The sequence below is a fragment of the Pinus tabuliformis genome, chromosome 8 (assembly GCF_031772625.1).
Source record: "Pinus tabuliformis cultivar Carrire ecotype Pingquan chromosome 8, CPIR1, whole genome shotgun sequence".
Classification (NCBI taxonomy): domain Eukaryota; kingdom Viridiplantae; phylum Streptophyta; class Pinopsida; order Pinales; family Pinaceae; genus Pinus; species Pinus tabuliformis.
In genome coordinates, this window is record NC_142294.1 from 1,434,876,076 (window position 1) to 1,434,903,423 (window position 27,348).

Genomic DNA, 27,348 nt, shown 5'->3' on the forward strand with positions numbered 1-27,348 from the left:
CGATCAATATGTGGAATCTTCTTCTCAAACACTCTCTCCCCCACATGAAACTGTTGATTTGGGGTAGCATCGGATGTGCTCTAGCCACGAAAATTGGTGGAGGCGCTAAAGCACATGAGATCTCCAATACCCAGAAATGGTTTGGGCAGATTCTAAATAGTTTGGGAAATATTAAAATAATTAATATTTTTAATGGAGTCCCTAAGTCTAAACTTAGGGAAAATAAAATATTAATGTGAATTAATATAAAACTGTGTTAGAAGGGTCCAAAAGTCACGGATCAAGCCAGAGTTAATCTTAGTCGTTGACTAGAGACTTAATCTCGACCGTTGAATTGTCAACGAGAAAAGTATAAGAAGAGACTTGAGGGTCCCTTGAAGAACACATCGAGTTGATCAAAAATTCGATTTTCTAGGGCAGGGCTTGCTGAGGAAATCGAAAGAGTGATCAGAGTTGCAGCTAAGGGGCAGTGAATAGAGGAGCAGAGAGGCAGAGAGGGTAGTGGGAGCATCAAAGCAGAAGCCGGGAGAGACGGACGTAGAGCCAGCTAGAGGCCACGCAGAGCCAGTCAGGGCCCATGCAGAGGCAGCCAATAGCTGTGCAATGCCAGAGAGAGTCAACGTGGGTGACGCAGAGGCTCTAGAGGTTGACGCAGTGTCTCCAGAGGCTAACACAGGGCGAGTTGGGGTGACACTGGGCTGACGTTGGGCCAGAGAGGCTGACGCAATCCCTAGAGGCAAACGCTGGGGATTTCAGGGGGCAGATTGGAGCTGAGAACTATGGGATTGTTCATTCGGGGTTTTAGCCAGAATATCTGTCTCCGACTAAGAGGTACCACTGTCGAGATCATTCTCTGTTGGGTGAGCCTGTTTGGCACCCAAATTGTAATCTGAAACTGCTTAATAATAAAATCTTCAGATAGTTGCACAGATTTTCCCGCATTGGATTTTTCCGGTGACATTGGTCCAAAAACAACGGTGTCACTTGTGTGCTTGTTTTTCCTTCAGTTGATGATCTGTAATCTGTTGAGCATGTACTTGTATTTATTTTCAGTATTTACATGGTAAATAACTTGTTAATTAAACATAACAAGTAGGCAGAAATAAATCAGAAAGTACATGAAGGATATCTAACAGTTAGACATAGAAATTCCAACATGGTATCAAAATGTGGTCGCAGATCACAGGAGAACTGAGGGCATCATCCGAGCAGAGCAGCAGCAGCAAAAACAGTTGTCCCAAGTGACAGAAGTTGTTCCTAGCGGAGAAGCAACAAGGAAGGGGTGACACAGTGCTTGTGTCATCAAGTTTGACTCGGGAGGAGGATCAGCGTAGTGGCAGAAGGGAACAAACCTGACCTACGCAGTACCTGTTCATCTTTCTCAGTGAGGAAGGATTAACGCCCATGGCCAAGAGGTGCGGATTTTGCTGCTACCGAGATTGCGCAAAGCCTAGAAGCTCTACCCTTCAGTTTTTTGAGGCATAGGAGGCTGTGGGTAAGCTACGGAGTGAAGCTGGTGGGGTATTGTGGTCAGAACAATACCTAATAGGGCAAGACAAAGGAGGAGGGAGTTGTTGCTGAGGATTTCTAGCCGAGAAATCCGGATCAGTGGTGCAGTTGCACTAACAATCGAAGTGGGGGCATTTCGATATTGACAGAAGGGTTTCCAGGAGGGAAATCGAGGCTCACAGAAAGTCACACCGAGAACTTCCAAGAGGGAAGTAAGGGAGCAACGAAATGGTAGTGAACAGGGTAAGAGACCAAGACAGATTAGACGGAAACTCAAACTTCGTAGTCTGGAAGGCCGGAATCTTATTTGTTCTAGATAGAAATCGTCTCAAGGACTTCACCTTGAAAATGATATCGATCCCAGTTGAGTTGAGAACAACAAGTACGAGGAGGCTATGGCAAGGGCCAAGAGCATCATCCTTGACAAGGTCAAGGACCATGTAGTACCACATATTGCCGAAAAAGAAACGGCAAATGCGATGTGGGAGGCCCTGACGAAATTGTATCAGCATACTTCCGTGCAGAGGAAAATGCTACTAGAAAATTAGTTGCGGTCATACCAGATGCAAAAGGGAGAACAAATCGACACCTTCCTCGGTCGATTGAAAGAGATCTAGGATCAGCTAACTTCCATAGGGGCCACGTCGGATCAAGAATTGATGGTGAGGACAGCCCTGAATGCAGTCTCAGAGGACTGGGAGGTGTTTGTCCAAAGCATGTTGGGCAGGTCGACCCTTCCAAATTGGGAGGAACTATGGGCGACTTCGCCAAGAAGAGATCAGAAGGCTGACCAAGGCGAGAAGCAGCGGCAAGGGGTTCAGAATCAAGAAGGAGGAGGATGCTGCCCTAGCATCTGAGGGAAAGCAGGAAAAACGGAAGAAGGAACTCTCCAAGGTCAAATGCTTCCACTGTGGGGAGCTGTGTCACTATGCGAGCTAGTGTCCAAGGAAGCAGTGCAAGGGAGAGGCTTCCGAGACCAAGGTTGCGCTAGCAAGGGCGGAGAAGGAATTGGAGACAGATGATGATTGTGCCATGAGTGCTCACACGCCACTTGAGAGTAAATGGGGAGACATCGAGCTGTAGTCAGACGGACTACAGGCGATAAGGGCCAGGATCCTCGAGGTACCCAGCCTCTTGGATTATACCTTGATATGGGAGCCCCGAAGAGGAGTAGCAGTACTGGCAGATGTCAGTAGAGACGGATGCGGATAGAGCGACAGAGGGAGCTACAGTGCAGGATACCCAGGACAGCATGAGGCAGCAGTGCGAGATGCATGGAGTTGTTGCAGCAGCGCACAAGTCAGAGAAGGGGCAATTGTCAGCGACAAAGGGAGTTCCAGCATCATGGGTGTCTCTAGCCTGACAGAGATGTTAGAGTTGGGAGATCAGTTACTTACTTCTCAATAACTGAGTTGCAGTGCAGCAGTTAGCAATGGTAGCGTTATGGACAGCACGATGCAGCATGATGAGAGGGGCTACCATACGGATGTAGCAATGGCAGTGGCAGGGCCATGGGTAGCAGTACATGATGCAGCAATACAAAGGATGTTGGGCAGCAAGCCTAGCATCAGCACCAAGACCAATGCCAGATGATCAGGTTGATGCTCAGTGAAGAGTATTACTAGAGCACAGTGCTCGCTAAGAGGGAGTGTTGATTTGGGGTAGCATCAGATATGCTCTAGCCACGAAAATTGGTGGAGAGGCTAAAGCACATGAGATCTCCAATACGCAAAATGTGAAAATTCTATCACTACAGCAACTGATTTTCTTTTCCTACTTATTTCACCATAAGTTATTCATGAAATTACTTCAGCAAACATTAAAGTAAATATTGTTGCATATATCACACCGTAATACAGAAACAAACATATGCACAAGAATCAACACATTGACACGGTTATTTTGGACTAATGTCCCCGGAAAAACCCAATGTGGGAACACTGGTGCAACAAGGGAGGATTTTATTATTCAGCAATTTTCTAGTACAACAGGGTGCCAAACTGGCTTACCCATAGATAGACAAATTCTCCAGCACTTCTACTGAACCCGGCGTAGGCCCTACTGACCTCTACATCAGCCTGAAACCCTTTGCGTCAGCCTACTAAGGCTTTGTGCAGCCTCTCTCGCCTTCTGCGTCACTCCTGCAGCCTTTGCGTGGACGACACAGGCCTTGCTGGCTCTGCACAGTCTCTACGTGGCTTGCTCTAGCCCCTACGTCTGCCTCTTCTGCCTCTGCACTGATCTCCCGTCTCTTTGTTCTGTACTTGCTACCTCCTAACTGCTCTCGCGACCACTAGTTCAATTTCTCAGCTAACCCCGCTCCAGAAATTGAACTGACTGGTCTCCCTCAGTATGTTTTCCAAGTGACCCTCAAGCCTCCTCTTATACTTTTCTCGTTGACAAATCAACGACCGAGATTAAGTCCCTAATCAACGGCTAAGATTAGATCTGGCTTGATCCATGTCTTTTGGACCATTCTAACACAGTTTCATATTAATACACATTAATATTTTATTTTCCCTAAGTTTAGACTTAGGGACTCCATTAAAAATATTAATTATTTTAATATCTCCTAAACTGTTTAGAATCTTCCCAAACCCTTCCTGGGCATTGGAGATCTCATGTGCCCCAACCTCTCCACCAAATTCCGTGGCTAGAGCACATCCGATGCTACCCCAAATCAACACTCCCTCTTAGCGAGGATTATGCTCTAGTAATGTTGCTCACTGAATATCACCATGATCATCCGGCATCGGTCCCTGTGCTGATGTTAAGCCTCCCTGCCCAACATCCTCTGCATTGCTGCATCCTGTATTGCTGCCCATGACTCTGCTACTGCCACTGCTACATCTGTATGACAACTCCCTCTGCATTTGTGCTGTTGTTGGTCCTTTCTCCCAACACTGCATCCGCACTGCAACTCCCTCTGCATCTGTGCTATTGCTGGTCCTTTCTCCCAACACTGCATCTACATTGCAACTCCCTCTTCATTCGTGCTGCTAACACACTACTTTTGAAAGGGGTTCTTTACCATCCCCATCTTTTCCCTGAAGTAGTCAAATTTTGACTTTCCAAGGGCCTTGGGAAGGATATCTACCAGTTGTTCTCCTGTAGGAGTATAGCTCAACTGTACAACTCCTCGTTGGACATAGTCTCTGACAAAGTGACACCGAATATCAATATACTTCGGCCTATCATGAAATACTAGATTCTAAGAGAGATTGATGCAACTCTGATTATCACACATGATCCTCGTCGCCTCCATGTTTCTTCTGAATAGCTTCACCAACAGTTTTCTAAGCCATATGGCCTCACACGAAACTGTGCTTGTTGCCATATATTCTGCCTCAGATGAGCTCAGAGCCACAGACTTCTGTTTCCTACTGCACCAAGAGATCATTCTTGATCCAATGTTGAAACAGTACCCAGAGGTACTTTTCCGATCCACTAAACTTCTTGCCCAATCTGCATCAGTGAATCCACTCAACCAGATATCCTTCCCCTTGGTGTATAAGAGCCCATAATCAACTGTTCCCTGTAAATACCTGAGAACGTGTTTGGTTGCTGCCTAGTGTGCCCTCTTTCGTTCCACCATGAACTGACTGACGGTGTTGATAGTGTAGCAAATATCTGGCCTGGTATTGACCAGATACAACAGGGACCCTATGAGTTGTCGGTATAGGGTGGGATCAACATCCTTGTCTTCTGATGCATCAATCTTCTTCCAATTGGTGATCACTGGCATAGCCATAAGTCTACAGTCTCCCATCCCGAACCTTTTCAGGATCTCTATAGCATACCTCCCTTGCCCAAGGAAGATATCTCCTTTCTGCTGCCAAACATCCAACCCTAGGAAGTAGTGCATTCATCCCAGATCCTTCATATCGCACTCTGTGGCTAGATTCTTCTTGCAAACCTCAATGAGTCTGGATGATTGTGTCAGAAAGAGATCATCCACATATAATACTAAGATAAGTGGCTCGCTTTCTACGACCAGATAGTAGAGATTCGGATCCGCGTCACTCTTGACAAACCCCATCTTCTACAAGTAGCCATCTATTCGACCATACCATGCTCTCGGTGCCTGCTTCAGCCCATACAAGGCTTTCTTCAGTCTGCGTACATGAGACTTCTTCTCATGAGTTACAAAGCCCTCTGGTTGTTCAATGTATACCTCTTCTTCTATTACCCCGTTCAAAAATGCCATCTTGACATCCATCTGATGGATCTCCCATCCCATCTGGGCTGCAAGAGACATCACGGTCCTAATAGATGTATACCTGGCTACCGAGGCAAAGATTTCCTCATAGTCAATCCCTTCCTTTTGAGCATACCCCTTTGCCACAAACCTAGCCTTGTATTTCTCAACATTGTCGTCCGCAGCATATTTGATCTTGTAGATCCATCTTGAACCTACCACAGATCTGTCTTGAGCCCTTGACACCACCTCCCAGAGATCGTTCACCATTATGGAGTTATACTCCTCCACCATCGCATCTAGCCAAACCTGATGCTAAGATGCCTCCTTGAAACTGGAATGCTCCCCATCCTGAGCTACTAACGCCTGATACATGTCCGGTTGTTTTCGCTCCCTCTTACTGTTCCTTGGCTCACCGATGAAGTTCTCTGCATCACGCAAAATCTAACGAAGTTCTCTGCCAGTTTTTCCTCTGCCAGTAGGTGCTTCTATTCGCTCTTCCTCATCCTAAGAATCTTCCTAACCTGAGGAAGGATTCTTCACTTCCGTTGGTTGAAGAGGCATGACCAACGAATCCTCTTTCAACTATTCCTCGGAAGGCATTTCGCGAGATCTTCTGAAAACTCCGTCCTCCATGAACTTTACATCTTGTCATACTACTACCTTCCTTCTCCCTGGAAGATAGATTCTGTATGCCTTAGCGTTCTCGCTATATGCCACCAAATACCCCTTTTCTGCAGTCTAATCCAACTTCTTCCTCTTGTTTTCGGGTATGCGGCAATATGCTAAACTCCCAAATATCCTTAAATCACCAACTTCAGGCGTCTTCCCAATGAAGACTTTCTCTGGAGTAATCATGACCAATGCCCAATGAGGAATCCTGTTTTGAACATAGATAATTGTGTTGCATGCTTCCGCCCATAGGAATTTTGGCATATCCTGATCATACAGCATGGCCCTAGCTGCTTCTACAATGGTTCTGTTTTTCCTTTCTGCCACCCCATTCTGCTCTGGATTGTAGGGAGTTTTTCACTCTCTTCTGATGCCCTCCTTAGCACAATAATCAATGAAGTCCTTATCGACATACTCTCCACCATTATCTGAGCGCAAGACTTTTATTTTTTTACCAGTCAGATTCTCCACTAGAGCCTTGAACTCCTTGAACCGACCGAAAACCTCATCCTTGGTTTTCAGAAAATAGATCCAAGCTTTCCTCAAGTGGTCATCAATGAAGGTAAGGAAATACTTGGCATCGTCGAGCGCTTTGACGGACATAGGTCCACAGACATTTGAGTGTATCAATCCTAGTACACTCTTGGCCGTGTATTTGCGTCTAGGAAATGTCGCCTTGGCATACTTCGCTAGAGCGCATCCCCTGCATACATCATCTCGTTCCGTACTCAGATCCGAAACACCTGTTACAGTGCTCCTAAGAATTCTTAGAGCTCCATGGCGCAAGTGACCCATCCTTCTGTGCCATAGTTCGTTCAAGTCCTTGTCCCCATGACTGCCTATTAGTGCCATTGGAGATTCTAGTTGTAACCTATACAACCGATTACTTTTGGTCCCGATCTGCACTTTCTTTTTCCAGCTCGGGTGTTTGACGTATACCTTTTCCTTGATGAAGTAGACGTCATAGCCCTTGCCTTGTAGTTGTTACACGGAAAGTAATTTCATCCCCAATCCTGGTACATGCAGCACATTTGTGGCACGGAACCGCTCTCCCAATTCTGTCTGAAAAACTATGGTACCCGTTCCTACTGGAGTACACTTTACATTGTTCCCCATGGTGATCTGAAAGTTCATCTTCTCTTCTCGATATTCTGAGAAACACTCCCTGATTCCCATCATATGCAACAAGGCTCCACTATCTATATACCATACTTCTGATGATGCAGCACTAGTCATGCATGCCACTTCTTCTTCCAACCTGGAAGCCAACATAGAGAAATCAAAATCTCTTTCTCTTGTGCAATCCTCTGAAAATCTGCGTCGGTCCCCTGAGGTAGATGCCTCTGCATCATGGTCTCGACCCATAACTGATTTTCCCTTTCTGTCTCTGATTACTTCCTTTGATACCATGTGAAAATTCTATCATTGCAGCAACTGATTTACTTTTCCTACTTATTTCACCATAAGTTATTCATGAAATTACTTCAACAAACATTAATTTAAATACTGTTGCAAACATCACACTGTAATATAGAAACAAATATATGCACAAGAATCAACACATTGACACGATTATTTTGGACTAATGTCCCCGGAAAAACCCAATGTGGGAAAACTGGTGCAACAAGGGAGGATTTTAATATTCAGCAATTTTCTAGTACAACAGGGTGCCAAACTGGCTTACCCACAGATAGACAAATTCTCCAACACTTTTACTGAACCCGGCGTAGGCCCTACTGACCTCTACATCAGCCCGAAACCCTCTGCCTCAACCTACTGAGGCTCTGCGCAGCCTCTTTGGCCTTCGGTGTCACTCCTGCAGCCTCTACATGGATGATGCAGGCCTTGCTGGCTTTGTGCAGTCCCTTCTGCCTCTACGTGGCTTCCTCTGGCCCCTGCGTCTGCCTCTTCTGCCTCTGCGCTGATCTCCCGTCTCTTTGTTCTATACTTGTTGCCTCATGACTGCTCTCCAAACCACTGGTTCAATTTCTCTGCTAACCCCGCTCCAAAAATTGAACTGACTAGTCTCCCTCAGTATGTTCTCCAAGTGACCCTCAAGCCTCCTCTTATACTTTTCTCGTTGACAAATCAACGGCCGAGACTAAGTCCCTAATCAACGGCTAAGATTAGATCTGGATTGATCCATGTCTTTTGGACCATTCTAACACAGTTTCATATTAATACACATTAATATTTTATATTCTCTAAGTTTAGACTTGGGGACTCCATTAAAAATATTAATTATTTTAATATCTCCTGAACTATTTAGACTATGCCCAAACCCCTTCTAGGTATTGGAGATCTCATGTGCCCCAACGTCTCCACCAAATTTCGTGGCTAGAGCACATCCGATGCTACCCCAAATCAACACAGAAATGGTTTGGGTAGATTCTAAACAGTTTGGGAGATATTAAAATAATTAATATTTTTAATAGAGTTCCTAACCCAAAAATGGTTTGGGAAAATTCTAAACAGTTTTGGAGATATTAGAATAATTAATATTTTTAATGGAGTCCCTCAGTCTAAACTTAGGGAAAATAAAATATTAATGTGAATTAATATAAAACTGTGTTAGAAGGTTCCAAAAGTCATGGATCAAGCCAGAGTTAATCTTAGTTGTTGATTAGGGACTTAATCTCGGTCGTTGAATTTTCAACGAGAAAAGTATAAGAGAAGGCTTGAGTGTCACTTGGAAAACACATCGAGTTGATCAAGAATTCGATTTTTTGGGGCAGGTCTTGCTGAGGAAATCGAAGGAGTGATCAAAGTTGCAGCTGAGGGGCAGTGAATATAGAAGCACAGAGGCAGAGAGGGTACCAGGACCATCAACGCAGAAGTCGGGAGAGAGGTATGCAGAGCCAGTTAGAGGCCACGCATAGCCAGTCAAGGCCCATGCAAAGGCAGCTAGGAGCTGCGCAATGCCAGAGAGTCAGCGTGGGTGACGCAGAGGCTCTAGAGGCTGATGCAGTGCCTCCATAGGCTGACGCAGGGCGAGTTGGGGTGACGTTGGGCCAGAGAGACTGACGCAGTCCCTAGAGGCAGACGTTGGGGATTTAGTGGGGCAGATTGGAGCTGAGAACTGTGGGATTGTTCATCCGGGGTTTTAGCCGAAATATCTATCCCCGACTAAGAGGTACCACTGTCGAGATCATTCTCTGTTGGGTGAGCCTGTTTGGCACCCAAATTGTATACTGAAACTGCTTAATAATAAAACCCTCAGATGGTTGCACCGGTTTTCCCGCATTGGGTTTTTCCGGGAACATTGGTCCAAAAACAACGGCCTCACTTGTGTCCTTGTTTTTTCCTTTAGTTGATGATCTGTAATCTGTTGAGCATGTACTTGTATTTATTTTTAGTATTTACATGGTAAATAACTTGTTAATTAAATAGAACAAGTAGGCAGAAATAAATCAGAAAGTACATGAAGGATTTCTAATAGTTAGACTTAGAAATTCCAACAAAAACTCCAACCACTGATGATACTTTGAGTGATGTGATTGACAGAATTGGGAGACTGAATCTTGATTCAGTCCCAACTCAATCAACTGAGCAGTGTGGACCATCTCAGAAAGGTCCCCCAAAGTGGTTGACAAAGACACTTGAAAGTGTTCATCTTGATGAGGTTGGAAAGACAGGAACAAGAAATTCAACCAAGCAAAATAGAGGTGATGTAGATGATTCTAATTCACCTGTTGATATGGATGTTTCTTATGATTGTGGACTGAATTTGTCTATAGATTTTGAACAAACTTCCTTCAAAGAAGCCACTTCTCATGATGAATGGAAAGAAGCGATGCAAAAGAAGTATGATGCCTTGATAAAAAATGGCACTTGGACATTGGTTGATCCTCCATTGGGAACCAAACCAATTGGCTGCAAGTGGGTCTACAAAAACAAGTATAAAGTTGATGGCTCACTTGACAAGCACAAAGCGAGGCTTGTGGCAAAAGGTTTTGCACAGAAGGAAGGGGTTGATTATGAGGAGACTTTTGCCCCCACAACAAATGGGCTACCATCCGGACACTCTTTGTCGTAGCAGCTCAGAACAGTTGGAAATTCCATCAAATGGATGTAAAAATTGCTTTCTTGAATGGAGATCTGAAAGAGAATGTTTTTATGTCCCAGCATGAAGAATTTGCTGTGAAGGGGCATGAACATAAAGTATGCAAACTTCTGAAATCCTTGTATGGCCTCAAGCAAGCACCGTGAGCCTGGTATGAAAAGTTAACTAAGCATCTTCTGAAACTCAACTTCAAACATTATGATCTTGATGATGCAACTTTGTTTGTCAAGAAAGTTGGCAAAACAGTTGTATATCTTGTGGTATATGTAGATGATCTTTTGATGACATGGAACAACGAGAGCTACATTGCATCCATAAAGAAGGAATTGAGGAAAGGTTTTGAAATGACTAACTTGGGCTATGTTTACTACTATCTTGGTATTGAAGTAACTCAACATCCGAAGTCTATATTCCTATCTCAAAAGAAGTACATTGGAGATCTGTTGAACATGTTTGGCATCGTTGAGTGCAATCCTCTGACTACTCCAATGGAACAAAACTTAAAGCTCACATCCATTGAAGGAAAAGAATTTGAGGATGCTACAAAGTATAGACAACTTGTAAGAAGTCTCAACTTCTTGACTACTACTAGACCAGACATTTCGTTTGTTGTTGGAATCCTCTCCAGGTTTATGCAAAAGCGTTGTGAGCGACATTGGTCTGCTACAAAAAGAGTTCTAAAGTACTTAAAGGGAACCCAAGACTTTGGACTCAAGTATACACAGGTGGGCGACTTCAGCTTGATTGAATACTCTGATTCAGACTTCGATGGGGGCAAAGAAACTGGGGTATCTACTTCAGGTTATGCTATGAGTCTTAGATCAGGAGCTGTCTCCTAGAGATCACGCAAACAATCAGTGCCAGCAAATTCCACAACAAAGGCAGAATATGTGGCAACAGCCGAGGCAAAAAAAGAAATTGTATGGCTTAGGATAATTCTGGAAGATTTGTAGGTAAAACAAGTATATTCAATTCAGCTCATGATTAACAACACCTCTGCAATAAAGTTGGCCAAGAACCCAAAGTTCCATGATCGAACGAAGCACATCAATACAAAATACAATCTGATTCGACATCATGTTGAAGCCAAGACAATCCATCTACACCATTGTTCCACTAATGAGCAGATTTCAGACATCTTCACCAAAGCGCTTAGAAGAGAAAAGTTTGAAAGATTCAGAACAATGCTTGGACTCACCAACATCCCTTCAAATTAAGGGGGGGAATGTTGACACCTAATCATTGGGATTGGGTGAACACTTGTGAATAATGTAAATAGTAAATAATGGAAAATGAAGAATCATCGGGAGGTGAAGCCTAAGAGTCACTCCCTCATGTATATAACCATGAGTAATCTTAATGAATAAACACAATTCATTTGAGGAGTTACCTCCTGGCATGACAAATACCATAATAAATATGAAAGAGTCAATAGTTATAAAAAGTACTCGAAACTAGAAAAGACAAGTAGATCTATTATCTACTAAATTTTCCTCTTGCCACGAGAAATTTTTAATTTCTTTTCTCATGGTTTATTGGGATAGCCACGTCCAAAACTGTTGATTTTAGGTATGTTCTATGCTTAGAGCAATTTATTTCAATTTTCACAGTTAGCTCAATATCTTTTCCAGATTAGCAATCACATCAGCATTAAAGTAAACTGCAGATAGAACATAAACATAAATCGCAGAAAACAAGCCAAGACAAGAGGGCACAAGATGTGGTGCTAGCCAGGGACAAACCCCAATGTGGGGAAACCCTTGATCAATTCTTCTTATATGTTCTTCAATAGTTCAGCAGAGAGAGAGAGAGATAGTACGTTTACAACAGAAGTCAACACTTTGACTTATCTAGATAAGAGCATAGATCATATCTAAGAAGATGATACATGAGATCAGTTGAAGACATGCTGCTTCAACTGATTCTCCAAGGTGACTCCTTCACCTATCGTTGTGTTGCATTTCGTCATCATGTTGCACCTCCCCGCACTGCACCATGTTGCACCCATCATCACTATGATGCATCTCATCACGCTTCATTAATCATGATTGTACCCATCACTGTGTTGCATTATGTGGCCATTGCTGCACCATGTTGCCATACTGACCTATGTGTTGGTTGCATCTTGCTTGCTTGTTGTCCCTAGCTTGCTTATTGTCCCTAGCATGCATGCTAGTTGTCCCTTGCATGCTAGCTGTAACATTGCATACTTGGTGTATTTGCTGCTAAGTACTATACAATTGTCCCAATGTTAGTTAGTTGTCCCTTGCATGTTGCTCTCCTTCGGAGACAGATGCTCTGGCAATTCCAGCAGTTCCGATTGTTCCGATAGTTCCAGTAGTTTCGACAATTCCTGGCAGTTCCGGCAGTTCCAACAGTTCCTGCCAGTTCCGACAATTCCCAACAGTTCGGCAATTCCGGCTTTTCTCAGCAGTTCCAGTAATTCCCGGCAGTTCCGGCAGTGCCGACAATTCCGGCTGTTCCAGCAATTCCGGCTGTTCTCGGCAGTTCCGGCTTTTCCCAGCAGTTTCGGCCAGCATTGCATATAAATAGAGGAGAGGTTGAGTCATTATCTCAACTCATCTCATCCTCTCATCTCTTCCTTGTCTCTTGGGTATACAAAGGAAGGAGGACACAGATCTCACGTGGGAAAGAGGACGCAGCTAGGGTAGCATTGGAGGAGGACGCAGTTAGGGCAGCAAGGATGCAGGAAGGTGCAGCAAGTGGTTTAGGCCTGCGTTGACCAGCATATTGCCTCCATTGACTGTGGCCTTGTGTGGGCAGCCTCTCCTAGGCTAGCCGAAGAGCTGAACAAGTCTGCGTTGACTGTTTGAGGGCACATTTATGACAGCGTTGACTGGTTAGGGCTGGCTGCAGTATGCTGTAGCATTCACTACTGTTTTGACCATCTTACTTTGACTGTTTTGTGCTGCCACTACTTCTGTTGGAGACCAAGTTCTCCTAGGTTGTCCTGAGGACATTTTGGGCGCTGATTGATCCCCTTTGCTATTGCTGTTCAAGGGTTTCATTACTGTTGTTGTATATCACTGATTAGTGATATTTTACTATCTCTCTCTCTCTGTGCTGATTTATTGAAAATAAAAGATTTGATCAAAGGGTTTCCCCGCATTGGGGTTTGTCCTTGGCTAGCTGCCACATCTGGTGTCTGTTGTCTTGGCTTGTTTTCTGTCAATCTTTTAATGTTCTATATGCACTTTACTTTATGTTTATGTGATTGCTAAACTGTGGCAAATAAGAAGAAAAGAAGTAAACTTCTCTAAGCATAGAACATACCATAATTTAACATACAGAGGCACACTTCTTGATGTGGTAGTTGGCACATGTGACATACTCGGCATCTTCTACAAGAGCACTTGTGGATGAGGATGGGTGCTTGCCATGTGTGGGGTAATACCTTGGAGGAGGATGTTAGGCACTTGGTTGCAGGAGAATGTAATCAACTTACACACAATTTGAGGAATGCTTGAGTTGACAATCCATTGATCAAAGGGTGCAACATCTTGGAGGAGCACTTAAAATGTGGACACCCCTAACATGGAGGGCGCACCACCTTGGGGATTGGAAAAAGCTAGTGTGACTGTGAACGCCTTGCTTTGAGGAGTGCTCTATTTGGCACCTTGTTTTGTTGACTTGGCCTAGGGTTGTCTATGGACTTAGTCCATCTTTTATTGTTGGCTTCCTTCTCCTTATTAACCAATATAAAGGTTGCAAAGTGTCTTAGTTGAAAACTACTACTTGGTATCTTAAAAACTGATACTTAGTGTGATGCTAACTATTTGGAGAATCTCGTAAGGTCACATAATATTCTCATGACAAGGATTAGTGCTTGTGGGATGCTAGTACTAGGTTTACTTGGCCTGTGAGATGCAAGTGTTGAGTATGACATCTTGTGGGATGCAATGTCTCAATCTCCTTGATAGCTTGTGTGATGCAAGTGGGAGATCATGGGGTTTGATAGTCCATATGATGTTGGCTTGTTTGGAAGCTCCAAAGGTTCGCTGGTAGAGCAGGTGAGATGCTTTGCTTGACCTTTGTATCCTTGGTTAGAGTTTGTAGTGATTGTGGATGCCCAAGATAAAGAGTCCACGCTTGCAACAAGGTGAAAGGACTTACTGTACCAGCTTGGGATGAGCTGAGTAATTTCCAGATCTGTGTATTGAGATAGATCTTTCCCTAAGGACAGCTGAAAATGATGTATGCTTGAAGTATTTGCAGTGACTACATTTTTGAGTTTGCCTAGAAATAGTGTTAGGAAGTTTCGAAGTTTCTGGCAAGGCTGTTGAAGAAATTAGTCTCAGCAGTAAGGTTCAAAACTCCAAAATTTCTAGTTTGGTATATTTATTATTTCAAAAGGGGGTCCACATGATGTGCCAAAAAAGAAAATTTCAGTTGATACAGAAACTTCTATCAATCGAGAATGTCTATTCAGGAAAGCACAGTGTAACAACACATAATGAATCAATGATCTTTAATTTATTAGGCATCATTACAGAAACCAACCTTGAAATAGTTTCCAACAGGGGAAACATATATAAGAAAAGTAACCTCTGGAGCTGGAGCAAGTCCTAAAACAGCTCCACTACCAAGAAGTAGTGGGCGTATATAAAGAGAGCCTTTGCCAAAGGGTGGTATCTGCAACCAAATAACATGCATAAATAATCCAAATCCACTCTGTTAGAAATGCAACATTTGGGGTATGGAAGAACAAAAGCCTTTAAAGTCATTCAAACAGAAACACAATATTACCCAGCGCTTGTTGGCCAACACTGTTTGTTTTACAGCCTCCACAAATTGTTCTACTGATGGAGCTGGCATACACATGCGCTCTGCACCCATTGTCAGTCGCAATGCATTCTGTTCTGGACGAAAGAGCACGATCCGTCCATCAGCTCTCCTATAGGCTTTTAAGCCTTCAAATAAACCCTAAAATACCAACAGAAATATACCTTTAAACAGCTTCGAAAGGCATGATAAACGTAAAAAATGTGTAGTTGTAAACTCTGTGTAACATTTTCTCTAAAAGAACCTTCAGATTGCTAATTATTTTCCATTAAATGCAAAGCATAAGAGTAGCATGAGACTTAAAACAGCAGCATGACTATAGGAGAACACGCAATGGATACAACTAATGTTGAATCCTTGTCCCATATCATAAACCATGGTGACATACCAAAACACAATGCACTGGGGATCGAGAACATCATCAATACAGTTTGTCACAGGTAACTTCCAAGTCAAGAGTTGTACAAAAGTTTACAGCAATACATGCAGAGAAATAAATTCCAATCCAAAGAACACATGCAAGGGCAGGTTTACAATTTGACAAGCAAAACATGCCTGGACTCTGGAGAGCCACAATAACCAAATAGATAAGTTCGAAAATTACACATATTTCAGATACTCTTCACCTGTCCATGCTAGCATGTACATTGTCATACATTTTGTCAATATATTATATTCATAACATTATACATGGGGAATCTTGGAGTTGTTCTCTGGCTCTTTTTCTTTAGCTTATTTCCTCCCTTGAGCAACACAGTTAATGAAAATTTTCAGTTTTCCCTTAAAATTTAAGAAAGATGTAAAATGAATTCGTTATATTGACTTAATTTCACTATATTTTCTATTTGGCATATATAGCCTGTAAATTTTAATATAAATTTCTTTTAACAGCCATCTTTTTTCTCTATATCTCTAGCCCTGACAGAAATCTAGTGATAACAATGTATTTTTTCCCACAGATCCAGTCTTAACAAAAGCGTTAACATACCATCTCATTTTAGGGAAGAAATTTGGAAGCAATTCCTTGCCATTTACCAATCAAATCTAGAAAAAATAAGGGAAGAGTGCAAGCGAAGAAAGAAGGCTTAAAGAGATATAGTAACACTAGGAATCCCAAAAGAACAAAATAGGTGAGGATCCAAAGGGCACTAGGGAAGAAACCCTAAATCAAATACGCTGCCAAGTGCCAACCATCAGCTTTCCTAACACTCAGGGTTGCAGGGGAGCGCGCCCCCCCCCCCCCCTCCCGCGATCCCGCTCCCAATCCGCGCTCCGGGCAAGAGCGACTCAGGTGCGGGTCGGGAGCGCGCTCCCGAAATCGCTCCCATTCCGTTAAAAAAATTTGCGCTCCCTGCCAGTTTCAAGAGCGAATAAGGGAGCGTCGCTCCCGTCACTCCGAGAGTGAATTTTATAACCCGGGAGCAGTCAGGGAGCAATCGCTCCCGACCGCTCCCGGGTTATAAAATTCGCTCCCGGAGCGACGGGAACGACGGGTGGGAGCGAATTGTGCGGAAATTTATAGAAAGATAACAAACCAAACCAAAAAAAATAAATAAATAATCCGGCGGTAAAAAAAATCGTTTTTTGTTATAAATTGAGGGAGGGAGGGTAAGAGGGTTTCATTATCATTGTGAGAGTTAGAGTGAGAGCTCAATTGAGATTGAGAGAGGGAGATTGAGAGGGTGAGAGTGAGGACTAAGGAGCAAGGAGAGAGTGAGACTGAGAGAGAGCAAGGTGCCAAGGAGAGAGCAAGGAGCAAGGAGAGAGTGAGGAGAGAGCAAGGAGCAAGGAGCAAGGGGAGATTGGACCCATTTGAGGTAGGCTCGCCGCTCTACAATATTGAATAGAATGTCTAGCAATTTTTTTTTAATGTTTATTAAATTATTAAATTTTTTTCTATTTCCCATTCCCATTCCATTTTTTTTTTATTTTGCAGATTCAAAACTTCAAATTTCAAACATCATCGTTATATTTCTTGGCATTTTCTTCTTATTGGTTCCTTTTTTGGTTATTATGGTGCTGCAAAGTAGAAAAAGGAGGGTTGAAATTGAAAATGAAGAAGGGGATGAAGAAGGGGGACATAGTGGATTTGATGAAAACCCCAGTGAGGAGGAGCTGGAGGAGAGTGAACATGAGTCAGCTCAAAAAACTAAACAAGACCAAACCCCATTGTGGAAATATGTTAACAGGCCTGAAGCAGGGAAAGGGGGTGGAACCACTAAATTTCATTGCCCCCATTGCAACAATAATTACACAGGTTCATACACCCGTGCCAGAAAACACCTTTGCGGGAAAATGCCATGGGATGGAGATAAACAAATAGGAATCAAAACTGGTACAGGTGTGTCAGCAGTAGATAGAACCAAATACATAAGGGAAGAGGAGGAAGCCCAATACAAATCTAAAAAATTAAAGGGTTTCTTTCAACCAAGCTCACAATCACATGCACAAAGAACTCCTTCAGCATCCTCCCAAGGCAGTGGATATGGAGGCACAGGGTCACCAGGGTTAAGGCGTAGAACCATATCAAATTTCCTTGATGAAGGGTGTAGGAATGATGTGGATTCAAAAGTTTACAAGTTTCTCTATGCATGTGGGATACCATTCAATGTTCTTCGCTCACCTTATTGGCACGAAATGGTTTCTACCATAAATGATGCCCCTAAAGGATACAAGAGCCCTGGGTATGACAAGGCAAGAACCGTTGAACTTGATCATGAAAAAGCAAAAATATCACATTCTTTGAATAGAATGACAAGTTCTTGGACTAACCATGGGGTGTCCATTGTATCTGATGGATGGACAAATGTAAAAGGCAAGCCATTGATAAGTGTTCTTGTTGTGTCTGTTAGTGGTGCCATATTTCTTTCAACATATGATTACTCAGACAAGTTCAAGACCGCCATCAACATTGCAGAACCATTACTTGAAACAATTGATTGTATTGGGCCATACAATTTCATCCAAGTCATCATTGATAATGCTCTTAATTGTAAGGCAGCAAGAGCAATTATTGAGGATAAATACCCCAACATATTTTGGTCTAGGTGTTTGATTCACACAATGAACGTTTTGATGCATGATATTGTGAAGAACAAAAACAAACATTACAAATGGATTGGTGATTTGTACAAGAAAGGCAAACAAATGATAAAATTTATTACAAATCATAGCAATACCCATGGCCTTTTCCGCAATCACTCAAGATTGGAGTTGTTGAAGATTGCGAGGACTAGATTTGGTAGCTATTACCTCACCTTCAGGCGCCTTTTGAAGGTAAGAGAGTCATTGGCTAGCATGGTATCAAGTCCACATTGGAAAATATTAAAGGAAAGGGCTACAAATGCAGCTGACAAGCAAGGTTTTCAACTGGTGGAGGAGGCCGCTCTTGATGGTATGTTTTGGGCACGTGTGAGGCAAGTATTGGATTTCACCAAGTCCATTTATCACATGATTCGGTTTGCAGATACAAATAAACCAGTGATTGGCGAAGTGTATGAGCAGATGGATACCATGTTGGGGCAAATAAAAGATATTGTTCATAACAATGATCCCAACTTGTACAAACTGATTCACGATTGTGTGTGTGTACGGTGGGATAAACTTAATGTTTTACTACATTGCTTGGCATATATCCTTATGCCAAAATACTACTCTACATCTTGGTTGGGCCAACTTGCACTAGGGGGTGGGGTTAGGACCAAACCCCATATAGATGAAGAGGTATCTAAAGGATATTTGGAAGCATTAGAAAAGTTGATACCTGACAGGGAGGAATGTGCTAGTGTGCGTCTTGAAATAGGCAAATACTTCAATGGCACTGGTTTGTTTGGTGCCTTTCATGCAATGGAAGATAGAGACAGATTTGATGCTCTCACATGGTGGGAATCATATGGTGGCCATGGACTTTTGCCAAAATTGGCAAAAAAAATTCTCTCACAGGTTGTAAATACTTCTTCTGCAGAGAGGTGTTGGAGCACCTACAGCTTCATACATAATGTGAAAAGAAACAGACTCAATGAAAACCGGGCAGAAAGCTTGGTTTATGTGCACTACAACTTGAGGTTGTTGAGTCATCACTATGATCGGGCTTATGAGGATCCAACATATAAAATTTGGGACAACCACCCAGAGGATGATAATTTGGAGGATGGCACTATACATCTTGAAGAACTGGAAGAGGAACTTATAAGAGAGGAAGATGAAGCAACAACCATGCCACCTCCACCATCTAGTAGCAGTGCTCAAGTTCCGAGTCTTGTTCCTTTGTTGTCGCCGCCTCCATCTACACCCTCATGTGGAGGGCATGTGCCTTCTAGTTCTGGTCGTCGGTCTGTGCGGGAGACTCCTAGAAGACCACCACGACCTGCTCATACATTAGACACTTCTCATGGCAAGGACCACATGTAGTAGTAGATAATAGATTTACAGTTTACTTGTCTTTTCTAGTTTCTATTAGTTTTCATAACTGTTGAGTCTTGACTCTTTCATATCATAATGATATTTTTTGTAAACAATATATGACTATGACAATTTAAGTTTGAAGTTTGAAGTTGGCAATTATAACTCATTGGTAATGATTCTGAATTATGAATATGATGCTTCATGAAAGTTGTTCCATTTCATTTCATAATTCATTTTATAACATTTCATTTCATGTTAGATATTATTTCTTGTAATGGTTAAACTTAGCTTACAAGTACAACTTTGGTGATGGGGTCTTTCTCTCAAGTGATTCTTCAGTATACATCTTACTGAATGTGCAGGAAAATGGTGGAACCCTAACCCTAGGTTCGATACAGACTGGAGTTTCCTCCATGGCGTCGATCGGTCTGTGTGCAGGTTTATCGGGTCACTGACAGGCAGCTACGCGACAACAGTTTTTCACGGTTTTCTTGGAACTGGTAACTCTGCGGTCCCCCTCCGGTCCTCCCAACGCACAGTCACTCCGCACTATCCGTCGGGCGGTCTCCTGGGTGGTCTCCACTGGAATCACTGTATTGACAGGCAGCATGGATGATGAAGAACTGGTTGACTACGAGGCGGACCCCACGCCTCACCAGGACATCTGGGCACACCCACATCTGACCTCTATGAAACCCCGGTGTATAGAACTTGCTTCTGAGACAGCTGGCCCTTCCCAGCACCCGCATCTGCCGCTATCAGGCAAGAAGAAGCCCTCGGATTATCACCTGGCCGACACTCCGACCCTTGAATGCCCACCCCTCTCACCTGCTACGCTCCACCTTTTGGGCAACTGCCTTCAGCCCTCGCCTTCGTTTGACTCCCCGCTTCTGAACCCTTCTCGCCCTGCTTTACCTATCCCCCCTCCGCCTCCGCCTCCATCCACCTCACCTACACCCTCCGTCTCATTCATGCCGCACAACCCACAGGTTTCTTTGCGCCCCCCCTGTACTCTTCTACCGGGCAACAGCAGTACTGGTCCTCGCTCCCCCATCCGCTCGGGCTGTTTTAACACACCTCCGCTTCCGATTCGCTCTGCGGGATCCGCTCAGCACAGTTCATCAGACCCGTGCCGCAGACTTCTAAAGGACCTCCCTTTTGGCAAGCGCACAGAGAAACTAAAAAAAGGCAAGTGCCTCCGCGCTATCGATTCAGATTTCAACATCACATTTGGCGAAGCTCAGCTGCCGGATGTTATGGAAACTGCACGAAAAGTCCTGGTCGGCAGGGTCCGGGGCCGCACCTACACTGTGGAAAGACTCAAGCTATGGGCTGAGGAGATTTGGGGCACTCTACTCAAAGAACTACCGGATATCAGGGTACTCGCGAGGGGCTGGTTCGCTTTGCACTTCCACAGGCCTGAATACACCCAATGGATTCTCTCCCAATACTGGCATATCGAGATGGCTCCGGTCCTACTAAAGCGCTGGGATCCCCTCTTCGACCCGGAGCGTGAACAATTGGGAGCTGGACCCATATGGGTCCGTCTTCCTGGATTGCCCATGCAATTTTGGAACCCGTATGTATTCAAGAGAATCGGCGATACTCTCGGCACTTATTTGGAGCATGACAAATCCTATGAGAAAACTGGAATTATGACTTTGGCACGCATCCTCGTCTACCTTGACACCAGGCCGGGTTTGGAGGAGAAAATCACCCTGCATCACAGACATTTCTCGCGCAAGCAGCTGTTGGACTACGAGGGAGTACCTTTCCGTTGTCGCAGATGCCATAAAATTGGGCATCTCTACAAGGACTGCCCACTGAATTCGGGGGTGACTTCCGAGGATACCAAAGGCCCCAGACAGCAGCCCTCAGTGGAACAAGACAAAGGAGTTAATCTTCCTAAGGACGGGGAGCCGACGCAACATGAGACTCCTACAGAGCAGGCTACTGATGGCGCCAAGAAGAATGCCAGAAAAAAGGCTTCATCTACACCAGCCCCGCCGCGCACTCGTTCAAAGACCGCGGAGACTGCTACATCTCACCCGGGTAATGTCTCTGTCCCTATCAGTTCTCAAAATTTTACTGATGTCTTGCATTCTGTTATGCATTCATCTTTGCGGTCCCCTCATACTGATCATGATCCCTTTCCCTCCATCCCCTGCACCATTGCACCCCCTCCTCCCACCTTCTCCACCACACCCTCCTCTCACAAAATGGAGCTGGGCCTCCCCGAACCCTCATCCTCCCCGGTCGGCTCCGGTTCACACCCCTACCATCTCAGACCCCGGGCTCGATCCAGGATGCTTGGTCTGGGACCATCCCCTGGTCGTCACCGCAAACCAAAAAGGGGTAGACCATCTCAAATCAACTCAGCCATTCAAAATGTTGTTGCTGATGTCGCCCAGGGGCGACAGTATACCATTGAACGGGCACTTAGAGCAATTGCGCCCCTGACTTGTGGTTCCCCATGATCTGGCTCTCCTATAACTGCAGGGGATTAGCCAACCCCAAAAAACGATTGGCTCTGAAAAGACTTTTGTATGAATCAAGATGTGATATATTATTCCTACAGGAAACCTTATGCACATCTGAGGTGGCTGTGCGAAGCCTACAGGCTCTTCAACCGGGCTGGATATTCCATGGATTGGATGCTTGTGGCCGTTCAGGTGGCCTGGCCATCGGCATAAATCCAAGAAAATGCAGGCCCCTCTCCATATGGGGGGGCAGGGGTTTCCTGGGTATGGACATCCACATGGGCGATTTGGGTTTCCCTATCAGGATTATCAACATATATGGACCCAACCAGAATAGGCTATCATTTTGGCAGGACTTTCTGAATGGCAATCTCATTACTCAGCACACAGTTCTGGGGGGCGACTTCAATTTCTCCCTGGGGGTTGGAGAATCCTGGGGACATCATGCTCAGTCTGACCCTATTGCGGACCAAATGAATATGTTAATTGACGCACACAGACTAGTGGATATTCCCATGAACAAGAAGCTCCCAACTTGGCACAATCAGCGTACTGGTGACGCAGCTCTGGGGAGGCGTTTAGACAGATTTATGATGCATGAAGATCTGATCCCTTTGTTTCCCCTATATCGACAATGGGTCAGCACTGGTGGTCTCTCTGATCACCATCCGATTCTTCTACAGGTCAGCGATAAAAAAATAAAGCCCCGTTCCCCTTTCAAATTTTTCGCTGGATATCTTAAAGAGCCGGATTTCATTAATATGGTCTCGGATTTTTGGGCATCTCAACCTCCCCTGAGAGAGCAGAGGAAGGCAGCGGATTTTTGTGATAGGCTAAATCAGTTAAAAAAACTAACTGAGACCTGGGCGAGGAGAAAGCGTCACAGCGATGCACAGTTGCTAAATGACACTGAAGCACAGATAGCCCTATTGACAGACGAAAAAGGGACAGGCTACCTTACTGATGCCTCGAAATCAATACTGAACCAGCTGCTTGGACAAAAAACAAAGATACTACAAGAAAAGGAGGAGCTCTGGAGGCTCAAAAGCAGAGCCATTTGGCTCAAAGCTGGCGACAGTAATACCAAATACTTCCATAATCTTGCCAATGGCAGAAAGGCAGCAAACACTATCTGGAAATTGCCAGTTGAACCAGATGGATGGGCATCCACGCATCAACAACTTGCCAAATTGGGAGTATCACATTTTAAGCAACAATTCACTGCTCCGAATGACATCAATCTACCGGACATCATCAATCTTGCAGGTCATTTTCCTAGATTTGTGGGTCAAGAGGATATTGAAGATCTCATTCAACCAGTCACCATTCAGGAGTTGGAAAGCACCCTCAAATGGTTCAAGAAGGATAAGAGTCCGGGGCCGGATGGATGGCCAGTGGAGTTTTATCTTGCTTTCTATGATATGTTGGGCGAGGACTTATTGGAGGTCATTGAGGAGAGCCGGATCACTGGGCACATCCACCCCCCTATGAACTACACCCTCATTGCCCTGATACCCAAAACCGATGACCCTTCATCCTTTAATGACTTCCGTCCCATTTCATTATGTAATTGCCTATACAAAATCATCGCTAAAATTATTGCAAATCGCATAAAGCCTATTCTGTCCGCACATATCTCAGCTGAACAATTTGCCTTCCTCCAAAATCGCCACATCCAAGAGGCCATAGGCACTGCCCAGGAAGCCTTACATTCCATCAAGCAGAAGAACCTCAAAGGCATATCCCTGAAGATCGACCTTGCTAAGGCCTTTGACAAGGTAAACTGGCTCTATTTGAAGATGATACTCACACATCTGGGTTTCCCCCACATTCTCATTAACTGGATTATGGGTTGCATATCATCTGTCTCATATGCTATCCTCATAAATGGCTCGGCCTCCACTCGCTTCAACATCAGCAGAGGAATCAGACAAGGGTGCCCTCTCTCCCCTCTCCTCTTTCTTATTGTCATGGAGGGGCTCAGCAGACTCATAGCATCTGCAAAAAGAAATGGAGACTTCAGTGGACTTAAAATCACTGAGCAGTACTATCTTACTCATCTACTGTTTGTCGATGACATTCTAATTTTCTTGAATGGAAGTGTCCGGGACTCCATTGCTCTAAATGATATTCTTCAACTCTTTTGTAAGGCTACGGGCATGGTGATCAACAGGGAGAAATCTACCAGGTCAACGGCGGGGTGCACAAACCAGGAATCTCTACTGGCGTCACAGCATTTCCCCTTCTTGGAAATCAATCTGCTGGATGGATTCAAATACCTTGGCTTTAGACTAAGGCCGGATGGGTACAAAATCGAGCACTGGTCTTGGATCATCAACAAAATTGAAAAAAGAATAAATTGCTGGCAACATCGTCTTCTATCTAAAGCAGGTAGACTTCTGCTGATCAAATCTGTCCTTGAGGCTACCCCAGTGTACTGGATGTCCCTCACATGGATCCCAAAGGGCATCCTCCAAAAAATCCAACAAATATGCAACAGATTCCTATGGAATGGGAACAAGAAAGGGAAGATATTTGCCTTGTGGGTGGGGACTTAAAGCTCTCTCGGAATTTGCACAAGCGTTAACTGCCAAGCAAGGCTGGTCTCTACTCAAACAGCACAGTCTCTGGGCGGAAGTCATTCATCAGAAGTATATTTGGCCCTCAAATATCATTGATTGGATCCGTAGACCTCATTGGAACCGACAAGGCATATCTGCGATCTGGAAGGCCATCCTTAATGCCATGCCTCTTATTCGAGACAATCTTTTGTGGCGTATTGGAAATGGATCACAAGTCCGCATAGGCTTAGACCCTTGGCCCGGTTCTGGAAATGCGCACATTCTGCCGGAGGGGCTGGTTCGATATCTTAATAACAGAGGCATTAAATATCTAGCGCAGATTGGAGATCAGCAACACTCTTCCATCTTCACCCAGGCATGGATAACAGATCGACAGTGGCAACTGACAGATGAATGGCACTTAAACTGGAAAGACTACATTCAAGCTTTAACAGAATCACATGTCAGGCTAAAAGAGGATGAGGATGAGCTTATTTGGGCGGTTGCCAAATCTGGTAACTATGCGCCGAAGATAGGCTACTATAAACTGATTGAGGCAAAGAACCCCGACCTGCATAAAAGCTGGTGGACAGCTCTCTGGCACCTTCAAGCTCAACCAAGAACTCGTCTTCTCATGTGGAACATCCTTGCAGATAAATTACCCACTGGATCCAATCTCAGGAAAAGAACATTTGCTGGACCGACTTGGTGTGTCCTCTGCAGGAAAGAGGAAGAAACAACTCCACATCTATTTCTTACCTGCGAAGTCACAAAGGATATATGGAACCAGGTCACTCAGGCTCTCAATATCAATACAGCTTGGCAGGGGGATGATATACCAACGGCTTGGGAGCTGTGGTGGAACGCAGTGGCTTCAGGCAAGTCCAGGAACTTACCGCTATTGGTGTCCTGGCACATCTGGAATCGACGGAATGCAATCATTTTTGAGGATTGTATTACAAACTGGAACCTTCTTCCACCTTCCATTTGTGCGGCATATTCGGAGATCCCCTTTGAAAATAAACAGATCACCCCCAGGAATATTACACCAGAAATCATAAACAAGAATATACCGTGGGCATACTTTGATGGGGCAGCTCCGAGACAAGGATGTGGGGGGGGCATTCTATTTCATCTATCAGACTCACACTATTTTCACCTGAGAATGGGACTTGGCCCTGGCACAAACAACCATGCTGAACTAATTACACTGAGACATCTCCTCTATTTTGCATTGTCCAAAAACTGCCGGCATCTACAAATTTTTGGGGACTCTAAGATTGTGATTGATTGGGTTAACAACAAATCCATCTGTCATGCATATTCATTGAAACATATCTTGGAAGAAATTGTTTTTTTCAAAACACATTTTGACCAGATCACTGTTTCTCACATTTTCAGGGAAAGAAATTCAACTGCTGACCGACTCTCGAAAGAAGCGGCGGATCGTCCTCTAGGAGATTGGCTGATCGAGGAACACAAGCCGGAAGGGATGCACAGATTTTTCCATCGCCCATATATGGATGGCCTCCCACAGGGTGACAATGCACCCATCTAAATTTTGGCTCTGCATTGATATATATTGTATATAACAGACTCAGCACAGTTATTTTATTTCCTTTTGCATATGTATAGCGGTTATACTTTACAGACCTGCTTTTTTGTAATTTTGAGACATTGCACCTTTCTCTGAGGGATACAGATCCACCGTATCTCTGTGGGCACTTTGATGTAATTTTGTTTTTTTTTGAACAGTGGTGAAAACCACACTACAGCATATGCCAATGGCATCAACAGCATGTAATTTCTTTTAATGGAAATTATGAATTCTCTTTCTTCGGAAAAAAGTACAACTTTGGTGATCAATGATGATAAATGTTATATATTGAATTTTCAATTTTGAAAGCTTGAAGTTGAAACTTTAAGATTGATGAATCATGATTCACGAGACTCAATATGTTGTAATATGTATGTCACTAACTTGTGGACGTGGTTGATAAAGATTATAACTTCTAGATGATTGATGTTATATGGTTCAATGATCAATCTATGTTTTTTTATGTTTTTTATATCTAATTCATCTTCTACATGTTTATGTTGACATATATGTATCAAAATATAAAAAATATATATATATTATATAAAAATCGCTCCGGGATTCGCTCCCAAACCGGGAGCTTTTGAAAATGTCGCTCCCGCTCCCAAATAACACTGCTAACACTCAAACCCGAAATGAATTTGGTGATAAGATTCCTACCATGCATGGGTTGGGTGATTTAGATTCCACACTGTCTGACTGACTTAGTATTGGAAATTTGTCTGGCCTCTTCTGACTGCAGCCACATAGAAGCTACAAGTAAGAGGTTAATGAGCCAGGAATTAGCAGCTCAGGAAGATCCATTCTGCTTTTTTCTGTCCATATTGCCAAGCTCCCACCCTCCATCACATAGGCAAGGATGTGATTGTGGTACCTTGCCAGCCTCAATCAAGAATTAGCCCACGAAGAGCCTCAATCAACAGTTGGCTCACAAAGAGTTGACATGTCACAGTGGGATTTGAACCTGGGTTTTGAATGATAACAACTTTCCTCTCGGCCACTCAGACTAGACCCAATTGACAACTGAGAATACTCTGCTCGAAGTGAAGCAACTCACAATA

General features: G+C 43.9%; 1 protein-coding gene across 1 annotated transcript in view; it reads right to left on the reverse strand.

Moving 5' to 3' along the window:
• The window catches only part of LOC149241067 (uncharacterized), a 190,865-nt gene that overhangs the window by 89,954 nt on the left and 73,563 nt on the right, over positions 1-27,348 (reverse strand). The window contains exons 4-5 of the mRNA XM_089370426.1: positions 15,210-15,386; positions 14,964-15,095 (exon numbers count right to left, since the gene is read on the reverse strand). Of these exons, the coding sequence (XP_089226552.1) occupies positions 14,964-15,095; positions 15,210-15,386 (309 nt within the window). The remainder of the gene's footprint in view (positions 1-14,963; positions 15,096-15,209; positions 15,387-27,348) is intronic.